General features: G+C 44.1%; 1 protein-coding gene across 5 annotated transcripts in view; it reads left to right on the forward strand.

Annotated features, from left to right (window-relative positions):
* Window positions 1-25,766, forward strand: part of KIF20B (kinesin family member 20B) — a 1,912,547-nt gene that overhangs the window by 1,785,176 nt on the left and 101,605 nt on the right. For 4 of the 5 annotated variants that reach the window (XM_044056921.1, XM_044056926.1, XM_044056923.1 and 1 more), the window contains exon 31: window positions 10,303-10,450. In XM_044056921.1, the coding sequence (XP_043912856.1) occupies window positions 10,303-10,450 (148 nt within the window). The remainder of the gene's footprint in view (window positions 1-10,302; window positions 10,451-25,766) is intronic. The other variant, XM_044056924.1, reaches the window with a different exon arrangement.

The raw sequence follows: 25,766 nt of genomic DNA on the forward strand, positions 1-25,766 counted from the left end.
GACCCTCTTCTAGCTTATTCAGAATTGTTTTATGAAGTCAGTAATGTGAATTCTTTACTTTATTGCAAATGTGTTGGCTTATTTTTGTGGATTATAGTATTGTAGGACTGCTAATGTTGACATTTTACGTAGTTGGACCGCTGGAATGGTTTTCCCAGTGAGAAATGCTAGTGCTGTAGTGAATATCTGTTTATTTGTGTAAATATAAAAAAAAAATATATATATATATATATATATATATACACACTAAGATGTTAGCGTTATCTGTTAGATTAGAGAATTAGAATTACAATTTTAAGGCAAATATTAGGCATTTATTACATGTATTCATTGTTCGAATGCACCTACAGTACAGCCAAGAGGTCGACTTTGGTCACCCACAGCAGCAAAAGAGTTAATTATATGATATATTTTATATGCGGCCCCAAGACAATTTCTCTTCACTCAATGTGGCCCCGGCAATCCAAAAGGTTGTACACCCCTGCACTAGATCAATAGCCACGTCAGCTGTTTTCCACTCCAAGGCTTCCATGGATGAAATATGTGCAGCCGCGACATGGACTACTCCACATACCTTTATCACTCATTACAAATTGGATATGGTCTGCAGGGGAAGAGCATCCTTTGGCTCTGTGGTTATCAGGGATATCCTTCCGTTAGTCCACCCAGGACCTAAAGTAGCTGGGGACTCTGTTTCACTGGTCAAGAATGAATGAAGATTGACAACATCACATAAAGAAGTTATGTACTTAACATAAAATTCCATCTGTGGTGTTAATCTTCATTCATTCTTGACATCCCACCCTCTTTCCCCCTTCTATAGAGTTCCTGGAGGATTGAACACTTGTTCTGGGAACCTGTAGGTTTAACCTTGGAAATGGCTTCCACCTTTGTTTATATGATCATAGTGTTGCAGTCATTACTCTTGGGTTATCCTGCTGGCAGGCTACCCGCAGTCACCCTGAATTCCAAAGTCCTGGTCTGGCGTCAGTTGCTATCGCCTCTTCCCTGACGTCGGTGCGCCAGAGGTATAAAAGATGCAGCCGACGCCATTTTCTTCCGTCTTTCTTGCCGCGCAGTGCCCAAAGCAAAAGCAGTTCGCAAGTGCCGGTCGGCCGACTCCTGAGATTTTCAAATCCAAATTTCAGAACTGAAATTTTCATTAAAGCTAAGTACCGCGTTGGGGAAACTTTTTTCTTGCTCCAGACCGATGTCAGAAAAAGTTAACAATTGTTATTTTTTGTGGGAAGCAAATACCTCATAAGGATTTTCACTCTTACTGTATTCCTTGCCTAGGCCTTGACCATAACGTTGCTAGCTGTCGGTTTTGTGCTAGATTTAACCAACGCACTATTAAGCGGCGGTTCTATTTTGCATTTCATTACTTTGGCCGAAGATTTAATTATATAATGCTGTCGGAACAGCCGACGACCGGAGTTTACAAAAAACACAAGGAAAAGGATAGGCATCCGAGGTCCAAAACTGACGACGAGGCCTCCGTTAGGCCAGTCGCCGGTTCTCAGTGAGGTGCTTTTGCAGCCCCTGGCGCCCGCTACCTCAGAGCCACAGGCCACTTCCGACTCCCACGTGGAGCCGACTGGGCCTCTGGACACTCAAAGTATTGGACACTCGGAAATCATTCCCTCAGATGGGTCCGGAGCCGCTGAGCAGGCATCGGCTTCTGAGGGTGTCTACAGACCTACACAGTTATGTTAAACCATCTTCAGCTTCAAAGACTAAAGCAGCTCTAAAGACAAAGAAACAAGTACAGCATTCTCCTACTCAGACTTCCATGCCTAAAAAACAGATGCTTAAAATGGCCGAAGACCTAATTACATTGATCAGGGGTTCCCATCCCCCTCCTGATAAGAGGCCTAGGCAAGAGACAGAATATGATTCTTCTGATCAGGTTTCTATTTCCTCTGATTCCTCTTCTGAACAGGATTATGCTATTCCTCCCTATGAGGTCTCTGATGCTGAAGAATCCATTCCTTCAGCCTCTCCTCCTGAGGATTATTCTTTTGGGGAAACCCTGCATACCATGAGGGAGCATTTCCACTGCGAGAGCCAAGATTATTCTGAATCTAAAAAAAGGCTCAGAGACTTTCTGCTACTTCCTCAGCACAGACCCCTTGCTATTCCACCTGTTCTAGACATTGTAGATGATGTATTTTCAGAGTCCGGCCTATCCCCTGACTCTTTACCCCGTGCACCTGCTAAGCCAGAAAGAGATACTACAGGGTCCCGGATTCTCATAAATTCCTATATAAAAACCCCGCTGCTGACCCAGAAACTATATCGCAGGATCCCAATGGGGTCAAAGCTTCCACTGCAAAAAACCCTGACCCCTCTGATAGGGGTTCTAGGGCACTGGACAGATGGGGGATAAAAGTTTACACTTCTGCTGCCTTGGCTGTAAGGGCTTTAATTTGTCAGTTTCATATGCTTAAATATCAGCAATACTTAATGTCACTGCTTAAACAGAAAATGTTGACAAATTCAGAATGTTCAGAGAACAAGGAAATGCAGGATTTATTGTATGCAACTGAACAAGTGGGAAAGCATACTTTGCACTGTGGTTATGATTCACTGGAGGCCTCTTGCAGGGCCACTGTTACAGGTTTTGTTATTAGAAGGCATGCTTGGTTAAAGGAACAGAATCTGCCTGATCATGTTAAAGCAAACTTATTAGATGCCCCATTACAGCATGATACTTTGTTTGGTGCTAAAGCAGAAGAGGTGTTAAGGAAAATGGAGGATAAAGCGAAATCCATGCATACAGTTAAGGATTTCTTACAGGTACAGCCACTCAGATTTAGCAGGAACTGGCCTTCTAAAAATTGGTCATTTCCAGTGTCAGACAGATCACAAAGAGGCAGATACAGACGTCCCAGAGGCAGATCTCAGCCCCAAAAGCGGAGAAGACAAATCACAACCTTACAGGAAACAGTCCCAATGACTTTCCTCTGCCAGATCCAAGCCTTTTTCTTTTGGCAGCCCCCTTAGGAGGAAAACTAGCACTTTTTCATTAAATTGGCAAAAGATTACCCAAGACAAGTGGGTCTTGAACATAGTGTCCCAAGGCTACTGGTTCCATTTCCACACCCTACCAAGGGCAAAAGGTATGCCAGACCTGCCACACAACCATTGGGCAGAGGCACAAAAACAAATTACAGCCCTCATGGACATGAGGGCCATTCAGCAAGTACCACAACAAGAGCAGAGGCAAGGATTTTACTCCACACTTTTCTTAGTGCCCAGAAAGGAAAAAGCCTGGCGACCAATACTGGACCTGTCTATACTAAACACGTTTCTGGAGGTTCCAAAATTCAAGATGTTGACTCTACAGCAGCTACTACCCATGCTGGGCAAGAAGGCTTGGCTCGTAACTTTGGACCTAAAAGAGGCATACCTCCATGTCCCAATCAGACAATCTTGCAGAAGATACCTCAGATTCATAGCTGGCTCAATGCTCTACCAATTCTCTGCACTGCCCTTTGGCTTATCTGCTGCGCCCAGGGTCTTCACAAAATGCCTGGCGCCAGTAATTGCATTTTGCAGACAAAGAGGAATTCAGATATATCCCTACTTGGACGACTGCCTTATTCAAGCAGAGAACAAAGACATTCTTCTAAAGCATCTGGCGTTTGTAAAAAGATTACTAATTTGCCTGGGGTACACAGTAAACGAAAAGAAATTAAAACTAGTACCCTCTCGAGATAATATTCCTGGGTGCAAGCTTAAATGCAACTGCCCAGATGGCTTATCTCACGCCAGACAAACAAAAGCAACTGACTTCTTACTTCAAAAAGTTGGCAGCAAAAACCCAGTTATCTGCAAGGAAAATCCTGCAGGCCTTGGGTTTCATGGCATCCTGCATTCTACTAATTCCATATGCCAGACTGCATATGAGGAAACTACAGTGGTATCTAACAAGTGTTTGGACTCAGCATTGCCACAGCCTGGAGACAGTAATTACCGTCATTCCCTGCCTGCAACAGGAGTTTCGATGGTGGGCACAGGCCTGTCACCACAACAAGGGTCTGCCATTCACTTTACCCACAGCCAGACAGATACTGGCAACGGATGCATCAGATTACGCCTGGGGGGGCCCATATGGCAGGAAAATGTATTCAGGGCACATGGCCTGCAAGCCAGATGCATCTTCACATCAATCAAAAAGAGATGCTAGCTGTTCAGAATGCCCTGACAGCTTTCAAGGATCTACTTCAACCAGGACAGCTACTGATAAAGACAGACAATACTACGGTCATGTGATACATAAACAAGCAGGGAGGTAGACATTCCTACCCCCTCTGCAGACAAGCAATGACCTTATGGGACACAGCATTGACTTATCAAGTTCACCTGCAAGCACAATTCCTGCCAGGAAAAACAAATACTCTGGCAGACGAACTAAGCAGAAACCTCATGGATCCCCACGAGTGGAAACTGGATCCACAAGTCTTCAGCATGATAACAAGGAAATGGGGATACCCAGACATAGATCTATTTGCCTCCCCTCACAACTGCCAATTACAGAGATTTTGCACAAGGATTTATCACAAACAAGCTTGGAGAGTGGATGCCCTATACTTCAGCTGGAAAAATCTAACAGTATATGCTTTTCCTCCACTGCCTCTCCTTCCCAGGGTACTCCTAAAGGTCAGACAAGAGAAGCCAAAAATGATACTGATTGCACCAGACTGGCCACCCCAGCACTGGTACCCAATCCTAAAGAGATTGTCTCAAGGTCCAGCATGGATATTGCCTCAAACTTCTCACTTGCTGACCCAAAAAAAACAATCAGATCCTGCACAGCCAACTCAGGACCTTAAATCTGGCAGCATGGCGGATAATGTAGCCATTCAGAACACTCCTCTTTCAAAAGCTGTTTTGGATGTTATCTTGGAGGCCAGGAGGCCCAGTACCAGAAAATCTTATGCAGAAAAATGGAAGATATTCTGTGCTTGGAAACAGGAACAAGGCATTGACACGTATGTACCAAATATCCCTCAGATTTTACAATACCTAACAGACATGCTGGACGAAGGCCTTTCCTTTTCATCAATTAAGATTCATGCCTCTGCCATTTCAGCCCATTACTATATGGAACCACCTATCTTTTCACATCCTTTAATAAGGCAGTACCTCAGAGGGGCCAGAAACATCAGGCCTCCAAGGAGAGCACCAATTCCGGCATGGGACCTCAATTATGTCTTGGAAAAACTCACACTGCCTCCTTTTGAGCCAGCCTCAACAGCGGATATGAAATTCTTATCGTGGAAAACAGCTCTGCTCCTAGCAATAACCTCTGCAAGACGAGTCTCAGAGTTACAAGCACTCATGGCTGTGGAACCTTTTATCATTTTTCATCCAGACAGGGTTTCTCTGAGGACAAACCCAACATTTATGCCTAAGGTGGTGTCCAGTGTGGCCCGAAACCAAATCATTCACTTGCTTACCTTTTATCCAAACCCACAGAACAAGGGTGAGAAAATTCTGCATTCTTTGGACATACACAGGCAGCTACTCTCCTACTTGGACAGAACTAAAACTTTCAGAAAGACTGAGCAACTTTTAGTGTCATATGCTGCAGGATCACAAGGAAAGTCTATCTCAAAACAGACTATTTCTAAATGGATAGGCCATCGCATCCGTTTCTGCTATTCTCAGCATGGCAAATCAGTGCCCAAGGGCATTAGGCCTCATTCTACCAGAGCAGCAGCCACTTCAGCAGCCTTCCTCAGAGGAGTACCAACCAAAGACATCTTAGAGGCTGCAACTTGGAGTTCAGTGCACACTTTTACAAAGCACTACCACTTACCTCTTTACTCTAAATACAGAGCAGGCTTTGCCACTGCAGTTCTGCAGGGCCTCATAGCCTCTCCTAATCCTATTTAGCGCAGCCACCCATCCTCATCTTTGGGATTCAACCCAAGAGTAATGACTGCAACAGTGAAACACTATGAACATAGTACAGTTGTGTACCTACCATAAATGTAGATGTTCGAGTGTATTCACTGTTGCAGTCCAGGTTACCCTCCCACCGTCCCCCTTTCTTTTGCTGGGGTTTATCTGTACTTTTCTATTCTATACAACCTATGTGGTGCATTTGCTTGTAGATGAAGGAAATGTTTCTTTACTGCATGCATGTTTATTGGGATAATATATTTAGCCTACCCTTTTGGGGGCACCTGACATCTGGGGCAAGAAAAACTGAAGAAAATGGCATCGGCTGCATCTTTTATACCCCTGGTGCACTGACATCAGGGAAGAGGTGACAGCAACCGACGCCGGACCAGGACTTTGGAATTCAGGCCAACTGCAGGTAGCCTGCCAGCAGGATAACCCAAGAGTAATGACTGCAACAGTGAATACACTCGGACATCTACATTTATGGTAGGTACACAACTGTACTTTCTTCTGTCATACTCATTGGCTGCAAACTGGTTCTGAGGTAATGGAGAGAGGGGCGCTGTAGGTAGAGTCGTAGCTCGAGAGTTTTTTTTGGATGGCACAAGCTGTATAATGGCCAAGCTTGTTCCAAGGATCAGAACAGAGTCCCACAGGTCAAGAATGAATGAAGATCAACAACACAGATGGAACGTTATTGTGAGTGCATAACTTTTTTTTTTATTTCAATATTACCCACTAGAGAAACAAAACACATTCAAGATATTCAGTTATAAAAAAGGATTTATGTGGTTGTAACATATCACAGTCACACACAAAGCAAGGTTGGATCCAAAGCAAGGGGAGTAACAGCAGACTTTTGTATATTGGCCAGACGTACAAGACAGCCTGAGGACATCTATGGTTATGGTAAGATTTTGCACAACTATTCTTTGTCAGGGACATGGGATTACTGGTGGTATTATTCTGATATTGTCCATGACTTTGCGTGCTTTTGTTTACTGTTGTCCGTGTACCTTTAACTCTGTGTCCCACTTGGTGGAGACCTCTGCTGATATTAGTCATATTCAGACAACTGTGTTTGCACAGCTTCACAATATGTAGCTAACCCATGTTGTATATAACATCCCTGATGGATGTCCTCTCCATTGTACATGTTCGAATGCTCCGTTGTACATGTTCGAATGCTCCGTTGTACATGTTAGAATGCTCCATTGTACATGTTAGAATGCTCCATTGTACATGTTCGAATGCTCCATTGTACATGTTCGAATGCTCCATTGTACATGTTCGAATGCTCGTCACAAAGACCTCTTCTCCATTGTTGTCACCTTGTGTGCAGTCACATAATATACATTTTCACTGTGCAGTCTGTACTGTATCATGTCGATATGTGATTAGTATTCTTGCTATAATTATCATCATTTACATGTCCTCCGCTGCTGTACATTAAGGTGTTTCACCTGTCCACTTTCTCTGTGTTCATTCAGACAATTCATCTGTGTGTCCCTATTGAACACCACACTTCCCCTGACTGTGTATTTTAAATGGCAGTCCATGTACCATTACAGATCATTTACAGAACTGTTGTACAGAATGTCTGAGATGGGATTTCACAATACTTTGCACTGTGTACTGTCCTGTTATTTGTTTGGACCATATACATTCCTATATTTTTAACCCTGGTAATCATTATGGCATACTGCGCAGTTCAGATCTAGTTTGCTTGTAGGTAAACAGGTCTACATGTCTGCTGAACCCACACTGTAAAATTTGCAGACTCCAAATCTGACTTCGAACCAGTGACAAAGTGGTGTACCACAGGGTTCAGTCCTGTGACCTCTCCTGTTTGGTATCTACTTCTCTGAAGTACAGGCTAACACAGAAGGCCTTTGGCTAATGAAGTTCACAGATGACTGCAAACTAGGAGCCATAATCAAAACTCCTAATGATGTGGACATCCTACAGAAGGGCCTCACTCAGACACATGCCTGGTGTCAGAGCCATGGCCTCAAGCTCACTGCCAAAAAGTGCATTGTCATCCCCTTTGGTAAAAACTCTGTACCCATGAACTACCACATAGGTGGCAGTCTACTTAACGCTGAATGTGTGATAAGAGACCTTGGGACAGTAGTCTCTCCTTTGATAATCACATCACGACAGTATCAGGAAACCCTTCTATGTGGCATACCTCATCACAAAAGGGTTCTCATCCAGGAAAAAATTTATTTTATTTATTATTATTTTACATTTGTTGTCCGGGCTAGTCTAACTGGATATACGTCCATTTTCAGTAGAGGCCCAGGGAGGTCAGTTGTTCCCCTCTACTTGTCACTCATTAGACCCATTATAGAGTACAACGCCCCTTTTGGAGTGTACCTCACAAGACATCTTCAGCAGTTGGAAAGGCCACAGAAGTACCTCACAAAGAGGATTACTGGCCTCAAACAGATGCCCTACATTGACCGTCTCAAAAAACACCAGCTTTACTCCTTAGCATATCGCCTACTCTCAGGTGATCTCTGCCTAACATATAAAGCTATGTCTACCCAGAGCTGTTGGACATGCTACACCTAAAGAAATCCCAATCCCTCCGAGCTGCATGCTCTAGGCACCTAAACCTTGTCACCACAATAAACAGGACATGCTGGAAGGATAGATTCCTGTCCCAGAAACTTCCCATACTCTGGAACAAGCTAACTATATCAAACAAAGCTCCACATTAGCACTCTTCAAGAAAAATCTTGAGTGGCTGGGAAATAGGAAATTCACCCTGGGGATCACTTCTGTGGCTCTTCTCGACAGGGGCACAAGAAAATAACTTTCTTTTGTGGTGTAAGCCAGGGAACCTTGTTGGCTAGGCTTACTTAGGGCCTTGGGCTAATTGCCTAGTATCTACCTATGACCCTATTACTGTACACAATTTCCTGGCCAGCAGCACTGTTGCTAGCCATGAAACTGAGCTTCTTTTTTATGTTTAAACGGAGTGTGTGGCATGAATATGTAATTAGCAGTGCTGCTTACTGCACAAACACACAAACCCATTGTAGGCTTCACACGAAGCTTATACAGAGTTTGTTGAATTCCCCAGAATGTCTTTTTATTTAGCATTTTCTATCTTTGTTCTATTCCAAATAAAGTATATATTATGTTAAAGTCTACAAAAATACTGTTCCTTGTGCTCTGTTACCAGATGCAAATACAAAAACCTAACAATTGCCTACAACCAGGCATATCCACCCCCATACATATTCTTGCCATTTATTATGTCTGACTTAGTGGTCACTGCAACTTGGAGAAAGGACTGTTCTTCTGAACTGAAGCAAAGGACTGTTTAACAGTCATTGCAGAGGACCAGTTGTTTGTGCATTATTGAGAAACTGCAGTCTATATTTACCACAGAACAAATTTAAAACCACTATATTTGCAAGAATGGTAAATTAGGTGTCACAGTTTTGGCTGAGGTAGGAAACTGTATCTGTCTAATTTGTTCACAGAGTTAAATTTTATATGTAGTTGCTGCTTCCTTCTGCCTGGGTGTACTGAACCCCCTTAGAATATTGTCATCTTGAAGGCTGTGTTGATTCAAACCACATAAATCCATTCAAGAAATCTTGTTTTGTAGTGTCCACAAAAAGTAAAAATCCACAGGAACAGGTGAAAAGTGCGGTACAAGAAAACTGTGTTAACATGAAGTGAAAAACAAGTACCGAACCAACACGGCTAGGCAAAAATCCTATTTATTGAACATAAAAGGAAGTGATAAAGTAAGCGCTTTCGTGATAACACTATCGCTTCTTCAGACTACACCCTGTGTAAGGTCAGCTGGCAACCACTGTGGACCTACCCTCACTGTGGTGGTGATATTTTTTAAACAAAACCTTTTTATGCATCTTAAACTCAATGGATCCACACTGTAAAATAAATAAAAGATCAGACAAGACAGTGCTCATTGTTAATACCTGCCATAACAGACCTGCTAAACGTTTAGGCTGAATGCAGAATTCTTATATTTAATGTAAACTTATAAAACTGATGGGGAATTGCCAAGTTACATTGCCATGTTGTTGTTGGGCCAGAAAGCACTTTGCTCTTCTGAATTTAGGACGAGTGTCGATAGATTTCACCAAGGAGTCTCTCCCTGTTATGTGAAATGAAGAAAAGCTTCCAGGAGATCATCGTTGTGGCTATTTAACATTAATATTCTGCATGCGGAGAGCTTTTTGTAGCAGCCTTTACTTGGCTCTAGTTAGCAGTCCGAGTCTGCTAAACTATTTTGGTTAGTATATACGCATATCTTGATATTTATTGAGGTCACCAACATGATTTTCACATCTTAGTTTATTTATCAGAGCCTGTAACCATTTTTCTTTTGTTTTTAACTAGCAGAAATCTGTATTAGGAATCCAAAGAAATATGTCTGCTAGAAAACGCCTATCACAATCCAGTTTAAAGTCCAGTTGCAAAAAGGATGCAACACTGCAAAAAATTGGAGATTTTCTGCAATGCTCTCCTGCATTTCTCCATTCTAAAGGTTAGTATACCTGTAAATAATATTTGAGCATTACTATCATATTCTGTTACATTCTTCACATCACAAACCACAAAGATAGTCATTCATTTCAGATTATAGAGTCCTTGGAATCAGTGGATGTAAGAATACATGTTAACAGCTTGTTGATATGTTCAACTTGTCTCAGTAGCTTTACGCACTGTTCTGCATAATTGAATGATTGACACGTATAATTAATACATATGTTTATTTGTACCACATTACAGATTCTACACTGTATGTATTGTAAAATCTATGCCAGATTATTTCTGCTTGCAATTTTCCATGCTTTGTGTTGGTTAACTTGTTCAAGGGACATTTTAAAATTAAATCTGATGTCATTTTCATTCATTCCTCAACCTGTGTGGGTCTCAGATCCGATTCAGCCTCTTTCCAAGCTTGGGATATGAAGCTCGTGCTCCTCTCATCCTACCCATAATGCCTCATTCCCCCAGAGTACATCAAATCTCATTTGCTGCTCAAGTAAGCATCGAGGTGTCATTGTTCCAGTGCTCCTGTGCTGTTTTTTGGATACTTTAAGCCAACAAAATCTGAGTCAGTTTGGTGAGTTTTTTGCATCTTCTTATCTTCCTACCCTGATCTTCTCCTGTTTGTGAGACTTTAGCGAGTTTGTGTTATTTACAGTTTAAGAGTTTCTGTCTGACATAACTTTCCTTCTCACTCTTTCTCTGTCCCTCTTCCTTTCCTTACACACACACAAAAAAATCTTGTTCGTTATAGCTGATTCTAAGTCTGATTCTAAATCAGACAAAGCCTTTAGGGTTTAAAAAATGCACTTCCTGTGGGCATAAGATCCCTTTGTCTGATGCCCACAGGGAGTGTGTGTACTGTCTAGATCCTGCTCACTTAAACAGTTTTTGTACAGTGTGTGAGAGCTTCCATCTGCGTACTCTTGCAGATTGGAGGAACAAACTCATCCTTAAGGGTTTGCTTCCTTCGTCTTCCTCTTCTGCTACTCTCTCCACTTCAGGGGTTTAAACCCCCCACCAGGAAGCATAAGGAGACGTGGGAGGCCAGAAAACGCTCCCCAGACAGGTCGTCTTCTGCCTCCAAGCATACTAGGAAGGCTGCAAAATCCTCGATCCATGGTCCTCGGAAATTACTTTTTCGGCTCTGCATTGTCCTCCATCTCGTGCTCCACTAGCCAGCTCAGAGCCGAGTATGTTGGTGCAAAGATCCCCCCCTTTGGGAGATCTTCCCTAGGAGAACATCCAGACCACCCTCAGTGTCCTCTTCCACCAGGTCCTATAGATTATCTGAGAATGACACGATAAGCTGATGAGGCAATTTCTCCAAGCACCGATTCAGATAGGGGTTTTGCCAGCTCCGCCCCCCACCAGATCTGTGGGCAGACTTTCCCCATTCCACCATGTAGCTCCGTCTTGGATCCAACCTTCAGCTTTGGAACCTTCGGTTATATTGGTCCCAAGAACCGAGACAGAGCTGATGGTTGTCATCGCTTCGTCTCCAACTGCCTCCCTGATGCATGCAGCACCTACCGTCTCAGTGTCGTGTGTGTCTCTGAGCCACAACCTCAACATCAAGTCCAGGGGGGTGACCTTGACTCCGACGTTTTCAGCGCTGTCACTTCCCCTCAGAGCCTCGGTGTTCGACAGCTCAGCACTGACTCTTTCTTCAGAGTGGAGGATTCTGGGTTCTTGAGTGGTGTCTGATCATCGTGTTTCACTGTTGCAGTCCTAACAAATGGGTTATCCGGCTCCCGGTAGCACTTGATCGGCCAGAATACGAAAGGTAAGTAAAAATTACGTTGGCTGTCATCGGTTGTAAAGGACGTCCGGGCATCTGATACAAAAGGAGGCAGCCATTGTCACTTCCTCAGTCTTCCTTGTCTTGGAGCCCAAAGCAGAAGCTTTTCGTGCATGAATGCCGATCGGCAGTTTACCTTTGATGGTTTCTGACTACAAAGTTGAAGTCCACCACAGCTAAGTACCCTGTTGGGATCCTCTTTTCTTGCCTTAACGAATGTCAGAAAAAGTTAATAATTGCCTTACCTGTGGAAAGCAGATTCCCCATAGAGATTTTCATTCTTATTGCATTATTTGTTTAGGCCTTGACCACAACGTTCCCAGTTGTGATCTCTGTGCCTCCTTTAATCCACGTACTATCCGTCGTTGGGCTAAGCTTTTGGCTAGGCATTTTGGAGTTTGTCCTAAGTTCGTTGCTATGGCGTCCACCAGTCTTCAGGCTTCGGATATTCCTAAGAAACATAAGGATAAGGACCGAGACAGGCCTCTGAAAGCTAAGTCCTCGGATGATGTTAAGTTGGTCGTCAGTCAGGCGGTAGCCAGTGAGACACCTTTGCAGTCACTGCAGTCCACAGATCTACAACCGCAGGCCTTGATTGAGTCAGTTCCTGAGTCCCTTAGGCCTTCGGCCTCCATTTAGCCTTCTGACCTGTCGCTGGCCACCTCTTCTGCTGGAGCCGGAACCGCTAAGCTGACTCCGGTGTCCGAGGCCTCCGTTTTGCATTCTGACAGCAAACTTCTTCCTTCAACCTCTGCTGCAACTTCGGCGGTTGCCAGGCCTCCCGAGTCCTTCAGGTTTGCAGGTAAATCTTCCATTCGTAAGCCTGTGAAAAGGCCGGCTCCAGCTTCTTCTCGTTCCACTCAGTCCCAAATGGTTAAAATGGCTAATGATCTGTTGACTCTTATTAGGGGTTCTCAGCCTCCTCCCCCTAAAAGGAGTAGGGATGTTTCTCCTGAGGTTTTGTCCTGTTCGGGTTCTGATTCTTCCAGCATTTCTGCTGATGAAGAGGAATTTTTTCAGGCTTCTCCTCCTTTTGAGGATTCAGATGCAGAGGAGTCCATCCCTTCTGCCTCTCCTCCAGAGGATTTCTCTTTTGGTGATACTTTAAATATCCTCAGAGAACATTTTAAATGGGAAAGTCAGGATTATCCCCAATCCAAGAAACGGATTAGGGAGTTTCTGGATTTACCTCAGCACAAGCCTCTTGCTATTCCCCCTCGTGTTGAAGTTGTTGATGTTTTTCTGGGAAATTCCTTCACTCCAAATTCTGTTCCTTCTGCTCCCAGGAAACCTGCCAGGTACTACAGAGTCCCTGATTATCATCTGTTTCTTTTCAGGAACCCGTTGGCAGATCAAGAGGTTATTTCTCAAGGCCCTAAAGGAGTTAAGGCCACTGTTACAAGGAATCCTGTTCCCTCTGACAGGGAATCTAGGAACCTAGATAGGTGGGGCAAAAAAGTTTATACCTCTGCCACCCTAGCTATTAAGGCTACCAATTGTCTTTTTCATATGCTGAAGTACCAGCAGCACACATTGGAGGCTATTAAGTCTAGGACAGCAAGTGTACCTCTTTTGGCAGAGAGTAAAAACATGCAGGATTTACTGAATTCAGCCAGGCTTGTCAATAAGCATTCTTTACATTGTGGTTTTGACATCCTTGAAGGTTCCAGCAGGGCTATGGCTACTGGATCTGTTAATAGAAGGCACGCTTGGTTCAGAGAACAGCCTCTTCCAAAACCTGTCAAGTCTAATCTTTTGGATGTACCTTTGCATAAAGACAGTCTTTTTGGCAGCAAAGCAGAAGAGGTACTTAAGAAGATGGAGGATAAGGCCAGGTCCATGCAAACTGTTAAGGATTTTCTGCAAGTTAAACCCCCTCGCTTTAGCAGGAATTACCCTACCAAGAGTTGGACCTTTCCTGATACCAGCAGACAGAACCGTTCCAGGACTAGAGATTACAAATCTTCTAGAGGGCAGGTGGCTACCTCACAAAGGTCTAGGCATTGGCAGGCTTCCACTTCTAAGATGGAAAGTTCCAAGCCTTCATCTAGATGGGAAGTTCCAAGCCTGCATCTGAGTCAAAACACTGTGAATTACTTTTTCCAACTTTTGCCTGTTCTTGCTTGCCTGGAGAGTTCTTCACAGGGAAGGTTGGCCCTTTTTGCAGATGTCTTGGCCACTATCACGGATGACAAATGGGTGCTCAGAACGGTGTCCCTAGGGCGCAAGTTTTCTTTCCGCACCTTTCCCATTCCCAAGGGATTCCTGGACGCTCCTCCAAACCATAGGGCAGAAGTAGAAAAAACAAGTTTGTCTATATCTCATCTGGGAGCAATAGAATCAGTTCCTGCTCAGCAGGTAGGCCAGGGCTTTTGTTCCAGGCTTTTCCTAGTACCAAAAAAAGAAGGCACCTGGCGTCCTATCCTAGATCTTTCCATTCTGAACTAGTAATTCCATAGTTCAAAATGCTCACTCTGCATCAGTTGCTACCAATGCTAGAAAAGGATTCCAGGCTGGTAACCTTGGATCTCAAAGAGGCTTATCTGCACATCCCTTTCAGGGAAAGTTGCAGGCAGTATCTTCGTTTCAGAGTGGGCAAGCAACATTATCAATTCTCTGTGCTGCCCTTTGGCTTATCTACTGCTCTCAGAGTCTTCACAACGCTTCACAAAGTGCCTGGCTCCAGACATTGCTTTTTGCAGGCAGAAATAAATTCAGATTTATCCATACTTGGACAACTGTCCGATTCAAGCAAGTTTTTAGGAACAGCTGTTAAAGGATCTGGAATGCATAAAGACTCTTCTCTCTTTCCTGGGTTACACTTTCAACGAGAAAAAAAAAATGGTACCATCCAAGGAGATAACATTCCTGGGAGCAATTCTGAACACAGCTGCCCAGATGATATATCTCACCCAGGAGAAGCAGACCATTCTTTCAGCTTACTTCAAGGACTTGGCAAGCCTGTCCCAGCTCCCTGCAAGGAAATACCTGCAAGCTCTGGGATTCATGGCATCTTGTATTCTCATGATTCCATATGCAAGACTGCATATGAGGAAATTGCAGTGGTACCACAAGAACATTTGGTATCAACACGCACACGACCTGGATATGATGATTCATCTGCTTCCATCTCTGCAGACGGAGTTTTTATGGAGGGCAACAGCCTGTCTACAAAACAAAGGCATGCCTTTTCGACCACCTCCTGCCACTCAAGTTCTGACCACGGACGCATCGGACTACACCTGGGAAGCACACCTGGATGGCAGATGCATACAGGGATGTTGGAACGGCCCGCAGATGCACCTGCACATAAATCTAAAAGAGTTGATTGCAGTTCGGCAGGCCTTATTAGCTTTCAAGCATCTTCTCTCTCCAGGGACCCTGCTTGTCAGAACAGACAACACCACAGTCATGTGGTGCATCAGCAAGCAGGGAGGGACTCACTCTTACCCCCTGTGCAGACAAAGCATGAATCTTTGGTCCATGGCAGCATCCCTGGACCTGCATCTCCTAGCTCAGTTTCTTCCAGTAGAGCTCAGTCTTTTGGCAGACCAGTTGAGCAGGTGAACCCTGGATCCTCATGAGTGGCAGCTGAACAGAGCAGCCTTTAACAGCATTATTCAGTGTTGGGGCATGCCTCAGGTGGATCTTTTCTCCTCCCCGGAAAACCATCTTCTACCTCTTTTTTTTTGCACCAGACAGCATCACAGCAGAGCCTGGAGACTGGATGCTCTGCCCTTCCCTTCGACATTACTGTCAGTTTATGCCTTCCCTCCTCTTCCTCTTCGTCCCAGAGTATTCTTGAAGATCAGGGACGAACGACCAAGGACTATTCTCATAGCTCCGGACTGGCCCAGATAGCATTGGTATCCACTGCTTTGCAGTCTCTCCCTATTCCCTCCTTGGCATCTTCCTCTGAAGCCAGATCTTTTGGTTCTGGAGGGGGAAAACAGTCTACATCCTCAACTTCAGTCTCTCCATTTGGCAGCTTTGGCTCATTGTATGACTCCATCCTTTTCTTCCATCTTCAGTCTCTCCATTTGACAGCTTAGCTCATTGTATGACTCCATCCTTTTCTTATTCCTTCATAGGTTGATACTAGGCTATCTACCCTAGGGCATTTATAAGCCTAGCCAGAGTGTGTTTGGCTTTCGTCACCCTTTTAGATTAGTTGACTGTGCCTCTGTATAGTTGGTCACAGAAGATGGCCCTTTTAAGGTTAGTTTACTGTGCCTCTGTCTAGTAGGGACACAGAAGAGATCCCAGGGATAAACCTACGATCTCCCATCCACTCGTCAAGATTTCTCTTGAAGAGGGTCATTGAGGGGCTCTGCCTAACATGGATTGGGATTTGTTCCAGAGTGAGGGGAGCCTCTGAGATATGAACCTGTCCCTCCTGCATGTCCTATTTATTTCTGTGCTGAGGTTTAAGTCCCTGGAGCGTGTAGCTCTAAGGGATTTGGATTTCCTGAGGTGGAGCATGTCCATTAATTCTGGTTTGGACATGACTTTTATACGTCAGGCACAGATCGCCTCTGAGTAGGCAGTAAGCAACTGAGTAGAGCTGGAGTTTCTTTAGCCTAACTGCGTAGGGCATCTGTTTGAGTCCCTTGATCCTCTTGGTGAGGTACTTTTGGGGTCTTTCCAGTTGCTGCAGGTGTCTGGTAAGGTACATCCCAAATGGGGCATTGTATTCAATTATGGGCCTGATGAGTAGAGGGGCACAATGACCTCTCTTGATCTAGATGTGAACCCTTTCGTGCTAAGGTGGGCTGTATAGAAGGTCTTTCTAACCACTTTGGCAACGTGATTGTCAAAGGAGAGATTGCTATCTACATGGGTCCCCAAATCCCTAATTACGTCTTCCGTACTTAATGGATTACCACCTATGTGGTAATTTGTGGGCACTTTGTTTTTCCCAAAGGGGATGACTATGCACTTTTTGGCATTTAGCTTTAGGCCATGGCTCTGGCACCAGTTATCCGTCTCTGTGAGACCATTTTGGAGGATGCTTGTGTCAGTCGGTGAGTCTATTATGGCACCCAGTTTGCAGTCATCTGCGAACTTGGTCAGCCATAGTCATCCCGTGTTAGCCTGTACCTCAGAGAAATATATACCGAACAAGAGAGGTCCCAGGACTGAGCCTTGTGGGACGCCACTTGTAACTGGTTTAGAGTCTGACATGGCACCTGCAATTCTGACCATGTGGGTTCTATCTCTGAGCCAGTTTGCAACCCATTTTGTGACATAGGGGTTGATATTTAAGCTGGTGAGCTTATTTATAATGCCAGAGTGGGGTATTGTGTCGAAGGCTTTTGTGAGGTCCAGGTAGGGTGTGTAGACTACCTTCCCTTCATCTATGGCCTTGGTTACTGTTTCAAAAAAGTCGACCAGATTCAGGAGGCAAGATCTGCCCTTAACAAAGCCGAATTAGGTAGGATCCAGTGTTTGGAGGTTGCCAATGTCTTTGTTTATGAGTTCCATGATGATACGCTCCATAGCATTGCAGACCAGGCTAGTCAGGCTTATAGGGCAATAGTTTCCAGGGTCCGTTGTGGCACCACCTTTGTGGAGTGGGACCACTGTTGCTGTATGCCATTCCTTGGGTATATATCCTGTAGTAAAGCTGAGATTGAACAGTGACTTTATGTGAGGGTTCAGTTCTTCTTGGAGCTCGTGTAAGACGCAGCCCGGGACACCGTCTGGTCCCATTGCTGCTGTGTTTTTTGCTTTGGAGAGGGCAGCTCTCACCAGTGCATCTGTGATGTCAGGGAGGCTACACTCTGTTGGGATAGACATTTGCTCTTTTGGGGGGAAGGGGGGGAGAAGTTTGCACTGAACCTGTCTGCCAGGATGTTGGCAATGTCTGTGGGTTCAGTGTATTTTTTGTCATTTTGCACTAACTCAGAGCATATCTGGGAGTTGCCAACCAGGTTCCTGACATAACTAAAGAAGGCCTTGTGATTATCTTTAACGTCTTGTGCAATTTTTCTTTCGAAGCTGGCCTTAGATGATTTTATGAGGGATCGCAGTTTCTTGCTAGTACTGATCAGAGATGCCTTCCCTTTTTGGGATTTTGCTCTATCATGCAGTAGCTTCCTTCTTCTGTTGTATAGCTTATTTGTGGCTGGGGTCCACCAGACAGGTCTCCTGCCTTTGGAGGAGTGAGTATTGGTTTTATTTGGGATAGCACGATCCATGCATTCCTGTAGGTGTCCATAGAATGCGTTTGTAAAGGATTCTGTGGTTTGGGCTGTATTTTCCACTGGCCCGGGGGCTTTGAAGGATTCCACCTCGGTTTTGAGAAGTGTGAAGTTTGCTTTTGAGAAGTTCTTCACCATGGTTTCCGTGGCTGGGGGTGGGGATGGAGTATGGATGTCCAGTGAGATTAATTTATGGTCAGATCTTACCAATGAGGGGTATACCTCTGTTATGGAACATAGAGTCCCCATGTTGGTGATGATCAGGTCCAATATGTTTTTCCCCTCTTGTGGGAGTGGTGACCAGTTCAGTTTCTCCATTTGGCAGCGTGGCTCATTGTATGACTCCATCCTTTTCTTCTTCCTTCAGTATCTCCACTTGGCAGCTTGGTTCATTGTATAACTCCATCCCTTTCTTCTTCCTTTTCCCAGCAAGTGGTTGACGTGCTGAGGGAGGCCAGGAAGCCTAGCACTAGGAAGTCTTATGCTGGCAAATGGGAAATATTCTCTCTTTGGATGCAGGCTACAGGGGAATCTTCTCAGCCTACCCTTCCTCTGATCCTGGAATTACCTGGCTGATTTGCTTCAGGGTGGTCTTTCTTTTTCCTGTGTCAAGATCCATGCCTCAGCCATTTCTGCTCATTGTTCTTTTGAACAATCAATTGTCTCTCATCCCCTGATGAAAATGTTTCTCAGTGGTGCTTGCAACTTAAAACCTCCCAGAAGGGCACCTACTCCAGCCTGGGATCTTAATTTTGTTCTAGAGAAACTCACTCTTCCTCCTTTTGAACCAGCTGCCTCTGCAGATTTTAAGTTTCTCTCTTGGAAGACCGCCTTCCTCTTGGCTATAACTTCAGCAACAAGGGTTTCGGAGCTGCAAGCTTTGATGGCCGTGGAGCCTTTTCTTATTTTCCATGCAGATAGGGTCTCTCTGAGAACTAATCCCTCCTTTATGCCTATGGTGGTTTCTAGCCTGACTCTTAATCAGTCCGTACACCTTCCTACCTTCTTTCCTAATCCTCGAAATAGAGGTAAAAGGATCCTACATTCTCTTGATGTGCAGAGACAGCTCAGGTTTTACCTGGACAGGACTAAAGACCTTCGGAAATCAGCACAGTTGTTGGTCAGTTTTGCCCCTGGAGCTCCGGGCAAGGTTATTTCTAAGCAAACCATCTCCAAGTGGATTGCACATGGAATCACCTTTTGTTATTCCTTTCGTGGCAAGATTCTTCCTCAGGGGGTTAGGACCCACTCAACTAGAGCAGCTTCCACTTCTGCAGCCTTTTTAAGGAGTGTCCCTGCTAAAGATATTTTGGAGGCTGTCACATCGTCTTCTGTTTACAGTTTCACTACGTATTACAGTTTGCCTCTGTTTTTCAGAGCTAAAGCAGGGTTTGCCACTGATGTGTTGCAGGGCATCATCTCCAACCCTTTATTCTGTTGGTTCCTCCTCTCTTCTCTCTGGGCTTTGGTAATCAACCCATTTGTTAGGACTGCAACAGTGAAACACGATGAACATAGTACAGTTGTGTACACTTACCATAAATGTAGATGTTCGAGTGTATTCACTGTTGCAGTCCTGGTTTCCCTCCCTCCTTTCCCCTTTTTGGTCCTCTCTTATTCGTTTTTCCTGAAGTACAGGCTAATTTGGATATTATTTGCCAATGTTGCTTTTGGCTTCAGCCTTATTTCTGGGGGCTTCTGATTGTTGTGTCAAGAAAGACTGAGGAAGTGACGTTGGCTGCCTCCTTTTGTATCGGACACCCTGACATCCTTTACAACCCACGGCAGCTGACGTAATTTTTAATTACCTTTGGTATTCTGGCCGATCGAGGGCTACTGGGAGCTGGATAACCCATTTCTTAGGACTGCAACAATGAATACACTCTAACATCTACATTTATGGTAAGTGTACACAACTGTACTTTCTGATAGCTTTGACTCTGGAGGGACGTCTCTGAGATGCTTGGAGGCCTTCTTCCTTTGAAGTGGTGGAGAAGGGTTCTCTTCCATCATAGGAGAGCCTCAGTTCTTACTCCTTCAGAACCACTTCCCACCCCCATGGAATCTGTGTCTGAAGCCTTTCATCTACCACAGAGACAGCCATTCCTAATAAGCCTCCAACCCTTTCCAAGAGTGGAACCACAGATTTTTTCTGACACGTCCTTGGAGCATCCCACCGAGGAGGTTCCTCAGAAGAGATGGTGTAAATGGAGGCACCAGGAATTCCCCCAGGCATCACTCACTACTGATACTGATTTCGAGGTAGGGGAGGGGTCCTCAAAATCTCCACCTAATGATGTCTCCTTTGCGGACATCTTAGAGATACTCTACCAAAGAGGTGGTTGGTCTATCCAAAACTCCACCGCAGAGGAAACGGTGCTTTTGGAGGCTTTTGTGTCCTGCCCACCTACATCCTGGGTGTCCCACCCTGCAAATGCTCTTATTGACATTGTATCTACCAGGGCATGGAAGGAACCAGACACTGTGGAGTCCATCCCGAAGTGGGCCGACAAAATTCTTAGTGCATCCACAGGTAGGACACATTGCACAAGATAGATTCTAGTAGATGCCATGGTGATTGTGGCAGCCGCTAAGAAGGAGCTGGCTCAGAAAAGGTCCACTGTCCATCCCCCAAACAGAGAATCCAGGGCTGTGGACAGGTTTGGCAAGAGAGTTCATGCTTCAACTAACTTTACTTTACAAGATATCAGTCTTTGTGCTTTTGTTGTTTGGGATATACTTTTCTGAGGAGCAGACGAAAACCAGTGAGCTATGGCTGACCAAGTTTGCAGATGACTGCAAGCTGGGTGTTGTCATCAATTCCTCTAGTGATATGGACTTCCTCCAAGAGAGTCTTACCCAAACAAATGACTGGTGCCAGAAACAATGCCAAAAAATGCACCTTCATCCCCTTTGGGGAGATTGACATCCGAACAAATTATCACATTAATAACAAGGTCCTAAGCATGCAATCAGTTGTGAGGGACTCGGGCACCCAGGTTGATAGCAAACTGACTTTTGACCACCATATTGCCTCCTTTGTACGGAAAGCTTTCTACATGGCCCACCTCATTTGTAAGTGTATCTCATCCAGGGACAAGAAGGTCATAACATCCCTTATTTTTTCTTTATAGGACCCATTATTGAGGACAGTTCCCCTTTCAGCATGTACCTCACAAAGCACATGCAGCACCTGGAAAGATCATAGAGGTTCCACACCAGGAGAATCCAGGTCCTCAAATACCTATCCTTAACAGATAGGATAAAAGCCTTGTCCATCTATTCAGTCTCGTACAGACTCCTCAGAGTTGACCTCTGTCTGGCATACAAAGCAATCTCATACCCTGCCTTGATGGAACTGCTGCATATCTGCATATCAAGCTCCATTCCAGTAACCCACAGACGGAACTTCAACCTGGTCTGTGACATCAGTAGAACTTTTTGGCGGGACAGAGTTGTGTGCCAGAGGCTCCCCCTTCTGTGGAATAGACTCCCTCTCCACGTCAAGCACAGTTCCTCATTAACCCTTTTTAAGTGCAACCTGGATAACTGGATGGGGAACATTAAATACACCCCTGGGATTCCACCTCTATCCCTGCTGGACAGTGGTATTGGGCGTTGACTTGTTGGAACATGGGCTAAATTCCTGACGAGGCCTGTAAGGCCTTCAGGGCTAATAGCCTAGCAACTTCCTATGATCCTATGTAATGTGTATTTGTGTGTGTGTGCATATTTTATATATATGTTGTTGCCTCACAGCAAGAGGTTCTCCTGTAAGATTCACGGCTGGAGTGCCTTCTGTGTGGAGTCTGCATGTCCTCCCCGTGGTCGAGTGGCCTCCGAAAGACATGCGTGAATGGGCGTGCCTTTGCTGAAGGTTGGGCATTGGACTGGCAACTCGGCACCATAAAAAATCTACTGCCAATCATTAGTGGACCAGAGTTCCGCTGTGGTGACCCCTAACCGGGAAAAGCCGAAAAGACAAACAACATATTGGTCCCCTATACATGGTCGACATTTCAGAATGTCCAAGACCATTTGGCCAAGACAATATGATCGACATTCAAAATGTCGACCTTGCGGAACCGGCATCTCCGTACAATGCAGAATTGAAAGATTTCCATCTTCTGCACTGTAGTGCGATGTAGGCGTTGTTATATTTAAGTTACGGGGTGTGGGGGATGGAGCCCCCCTGCTAGCAGTGTGAAGGTAAGTTGTTGTGGTTTATTACCTGGTCATCATATGGTCTCAGGCATATGGTCTTCGACAATCTGAAATGTCGATCATGTATAGTAGACCCATACATATATATATATATATATATATATATATATATATATATATATATATATACACACACACACACACACACACACACACACACAATCACAATCTCTCTCTCCATTTATATATATATATATATATATATATATATATATATATATATATATATATATATATATATATATATATATATACATAGATTAGGTATAGATATATCTAGATTTAGATATAGATAGATTAGATGTATGTGTATATATATATATATATATATATATATATATGTCTCACTAGGTCTACAGCAACCTCTATTTGAGGTAGTCTGGGAGAATGAGCCATTATGGGTAGGATGGGAGGAGCTCGAGTTTGAATCTCACACTTGGAAAGTGACCTAGTCAAATCCGAAGGTCAGATCAGAGGCCCACAGGTTGAGGAAGAATGAAAATGGACAACACAGATGAAACGTTATGGTAAGTACGTAACTTCCTTTTCCTCTTAGTACATTTCTTTTCTACACATAATATAATGTTTTGCAAAAATGAAGAAGTTGTAACTCTTGATGGCTTCCTTCCCCAAGTTATTTCATCTTGATTTCATTGTGCAATGGTCTGGCATCACTTATTTCCGTGGCTACAAAGTCAAATTTTAGCAATGAGAACTATAGCAAAGTAGAGCTTAATGGATTCCTGATGAAATGTGACCCAGATTATGTATTCATCCATTTTCTTTAACACAAAATTATGGAGGAAGGAAAGTGTACAGTGAATAACTTGTGGAGATGGTCTTTGTAGGCTCATCTCCATCAGCAGTTCATAATTTATTGCATTCTTTCTACCTTAAAAGGTACTTCTTTAATCAGATTTGTATCATCTTTCTACCTTAAAAGGTACTTCTTTAATCAGATTTGTATCATCTTCAGTTTGCATACACATTGCTAAAAGAATCTCCTCAGTTGCCCATGTTTTATTTTGATTTTACTTATTTGCTGTAAGAGAAATGTAATTTCTTGCCAGAATGGGTCAGTTTATTCCGGTCATTTTCTTTGAGTAGGGAAATTTGACTATTCTGATTAAAAGTCCAGTTCGGCAAAAGAGACCATTATGGAAAAGGTATTTTTTTCCCTTTTCCCTCCTGTGCAGCTACTCCGGCACTGATGGATGTTGCAGTGGGCTTTGCCCCCAATGAGAAAAGCTTATTTGTAATAAGCAGACGTTACATGAAGAGGACTTTAACTGGTGTAATTTTGAAAACTTAGTATGGGTCCTTTTCTTAAAAAAAAAACAGATAAAGTAGTTCTGGACTGCAGATTGGCAAGTGTCTTTCTGATAATTTGCATTTCACTACTAGGTTAAGGAAGTCATTTTTTTAATTATAAAGCATTGCAGGATTTACTAACTGCCAAACAGGACTAGCTTTTTTCCTGCTCCCGTGCAGCTGACCATTGGCTAAGAGTTGTGCTTCTCGTAGCACCCCCGAACTTACTGCAGCTCATGCTTGGGCCAGTGAAGGGACGGAAGCGTCTTAGTGCAGCATCGTATTGCTGCCAGGCGGCCTTATACGTCTTAATGTTTCCCCTTGTGCTGACGCATCTGGTGGGGAGGCATGCAATGGGGAAGTGCTGGAGTAATCCACTTACTTCAGCCAATATCCTCCTCCACCCTTCCCCATTAAGGACAGTGTTTCTGTTTGTGGCATCCACCAAAGATTGACCACGAGGATCTTCAAGGAATGTGTCCCCCAAGTGATGAGCAAGCCTTTCCCTGCCTTTCCTGACCTTTTGGTGGAGAAGTTGGTTTCTCACATGCAGCATCAGTTAGCCAGATTCTGGAACAAGTCCAGGCTGTTGGTGACTGAGTAAAGTACACAGAGCACTTGATCCTCAACGCAGCCACATTTTCTGTGAAAATGGAGTAGTTTCTTTTTATTGTACAGTGGCTGAGCAATAAAACTTATTTGCTGCAGTCACCGATACTTTCCATAGCTCCTGCATGGTTCACATTTGAGGAACCTTCCAGTTACTAGAAGACTGCATTCCCTGAGGGAAAGTCCCTATATAACTAGCACCTTTTGATAATGTGTTGGTATATGGAATATCGGGAGATATTTGGGTTGGATTATGGTCTGTGGCTGTGATCAGGGATTGTGTAGTAGTCAAGATGGATAGAGCGTTTAGAAGATAACACAGATAGAGATCAAAAAAGAAGGAATGAACTCCTGCCTATCCAAATGGGGTTCTGCAGACTGTATCTTTGAAGAGCACTGCTGTCAGGTAGATGGATATAGGTCCCAGGTTTATGAAGTTTCTGATGGGGCTAAGGGTACAAGGCTGTTAACCAGAGGATGCCCTTCCATTTCACTATTGCAGTATTCATTACATTAGGAATCCTCTGCCAAGGGCAGCCCGATATCCATCTAGTATACCAAAGCATTTAGGTTGCCTTAAGGTACGCCATAAGTCAGCATATATTTAAATTTCTAGTCTCTCACCAGGACACAAGTGCTTTCAGCAATTACATTCTGCTAGCCGAGCACACTCAAGCAAATCTGCAGTCTGCGGCTACCACTCCATCTATACAGTGTAAGAAGGAATCAGTATTGCAAACTAAACAAGGATATACATTTTGAGCCTCAAGAGCAGGAGCACACTCAAGCAAATCTGCAGTCTGCGGCTACCACTCCATCTATACAGTGTAAGAAGGAATCAGTATTGCAAACTAAACAAGGATATACATTTTGAGCCTCAAGAGCAGGAGCACACTCAAGCAAATCTGCAGTCTGGCTACCACTCCATCTATACAGTGTAAGAAGGAATCAGTATTGCAAACTAAACAAGGATATACATTTTGAGCCTCAAGAGCAGGGTCAGTCCACCCAGGCATTCTGCTTGTATGTTTTATGAGAGTGAAGCTATTACATTAGCGGTATTTCTTAGTAGTTCTCAGCTTGCTAATAAAACTGACTGTTGTAGCCTTGTCTCCCCCCCCCCCGATAGTACAGTAATCCTAACTGTCCAATAGACAGTATAG

Source organism: Protopterus annectens, chromosome 14.part0, assembly GCF_019279795.1.
Source record: "Protopterus annectens isolate FY-2018-M chromosome 14.part0, PAN1.0, whole genome shotgun sequence".
NCBI lineage: Eukaryota > Metazoa > Chordata > Ceratodontiformes > Protopteridae > Protopterus > Protopterus annectens.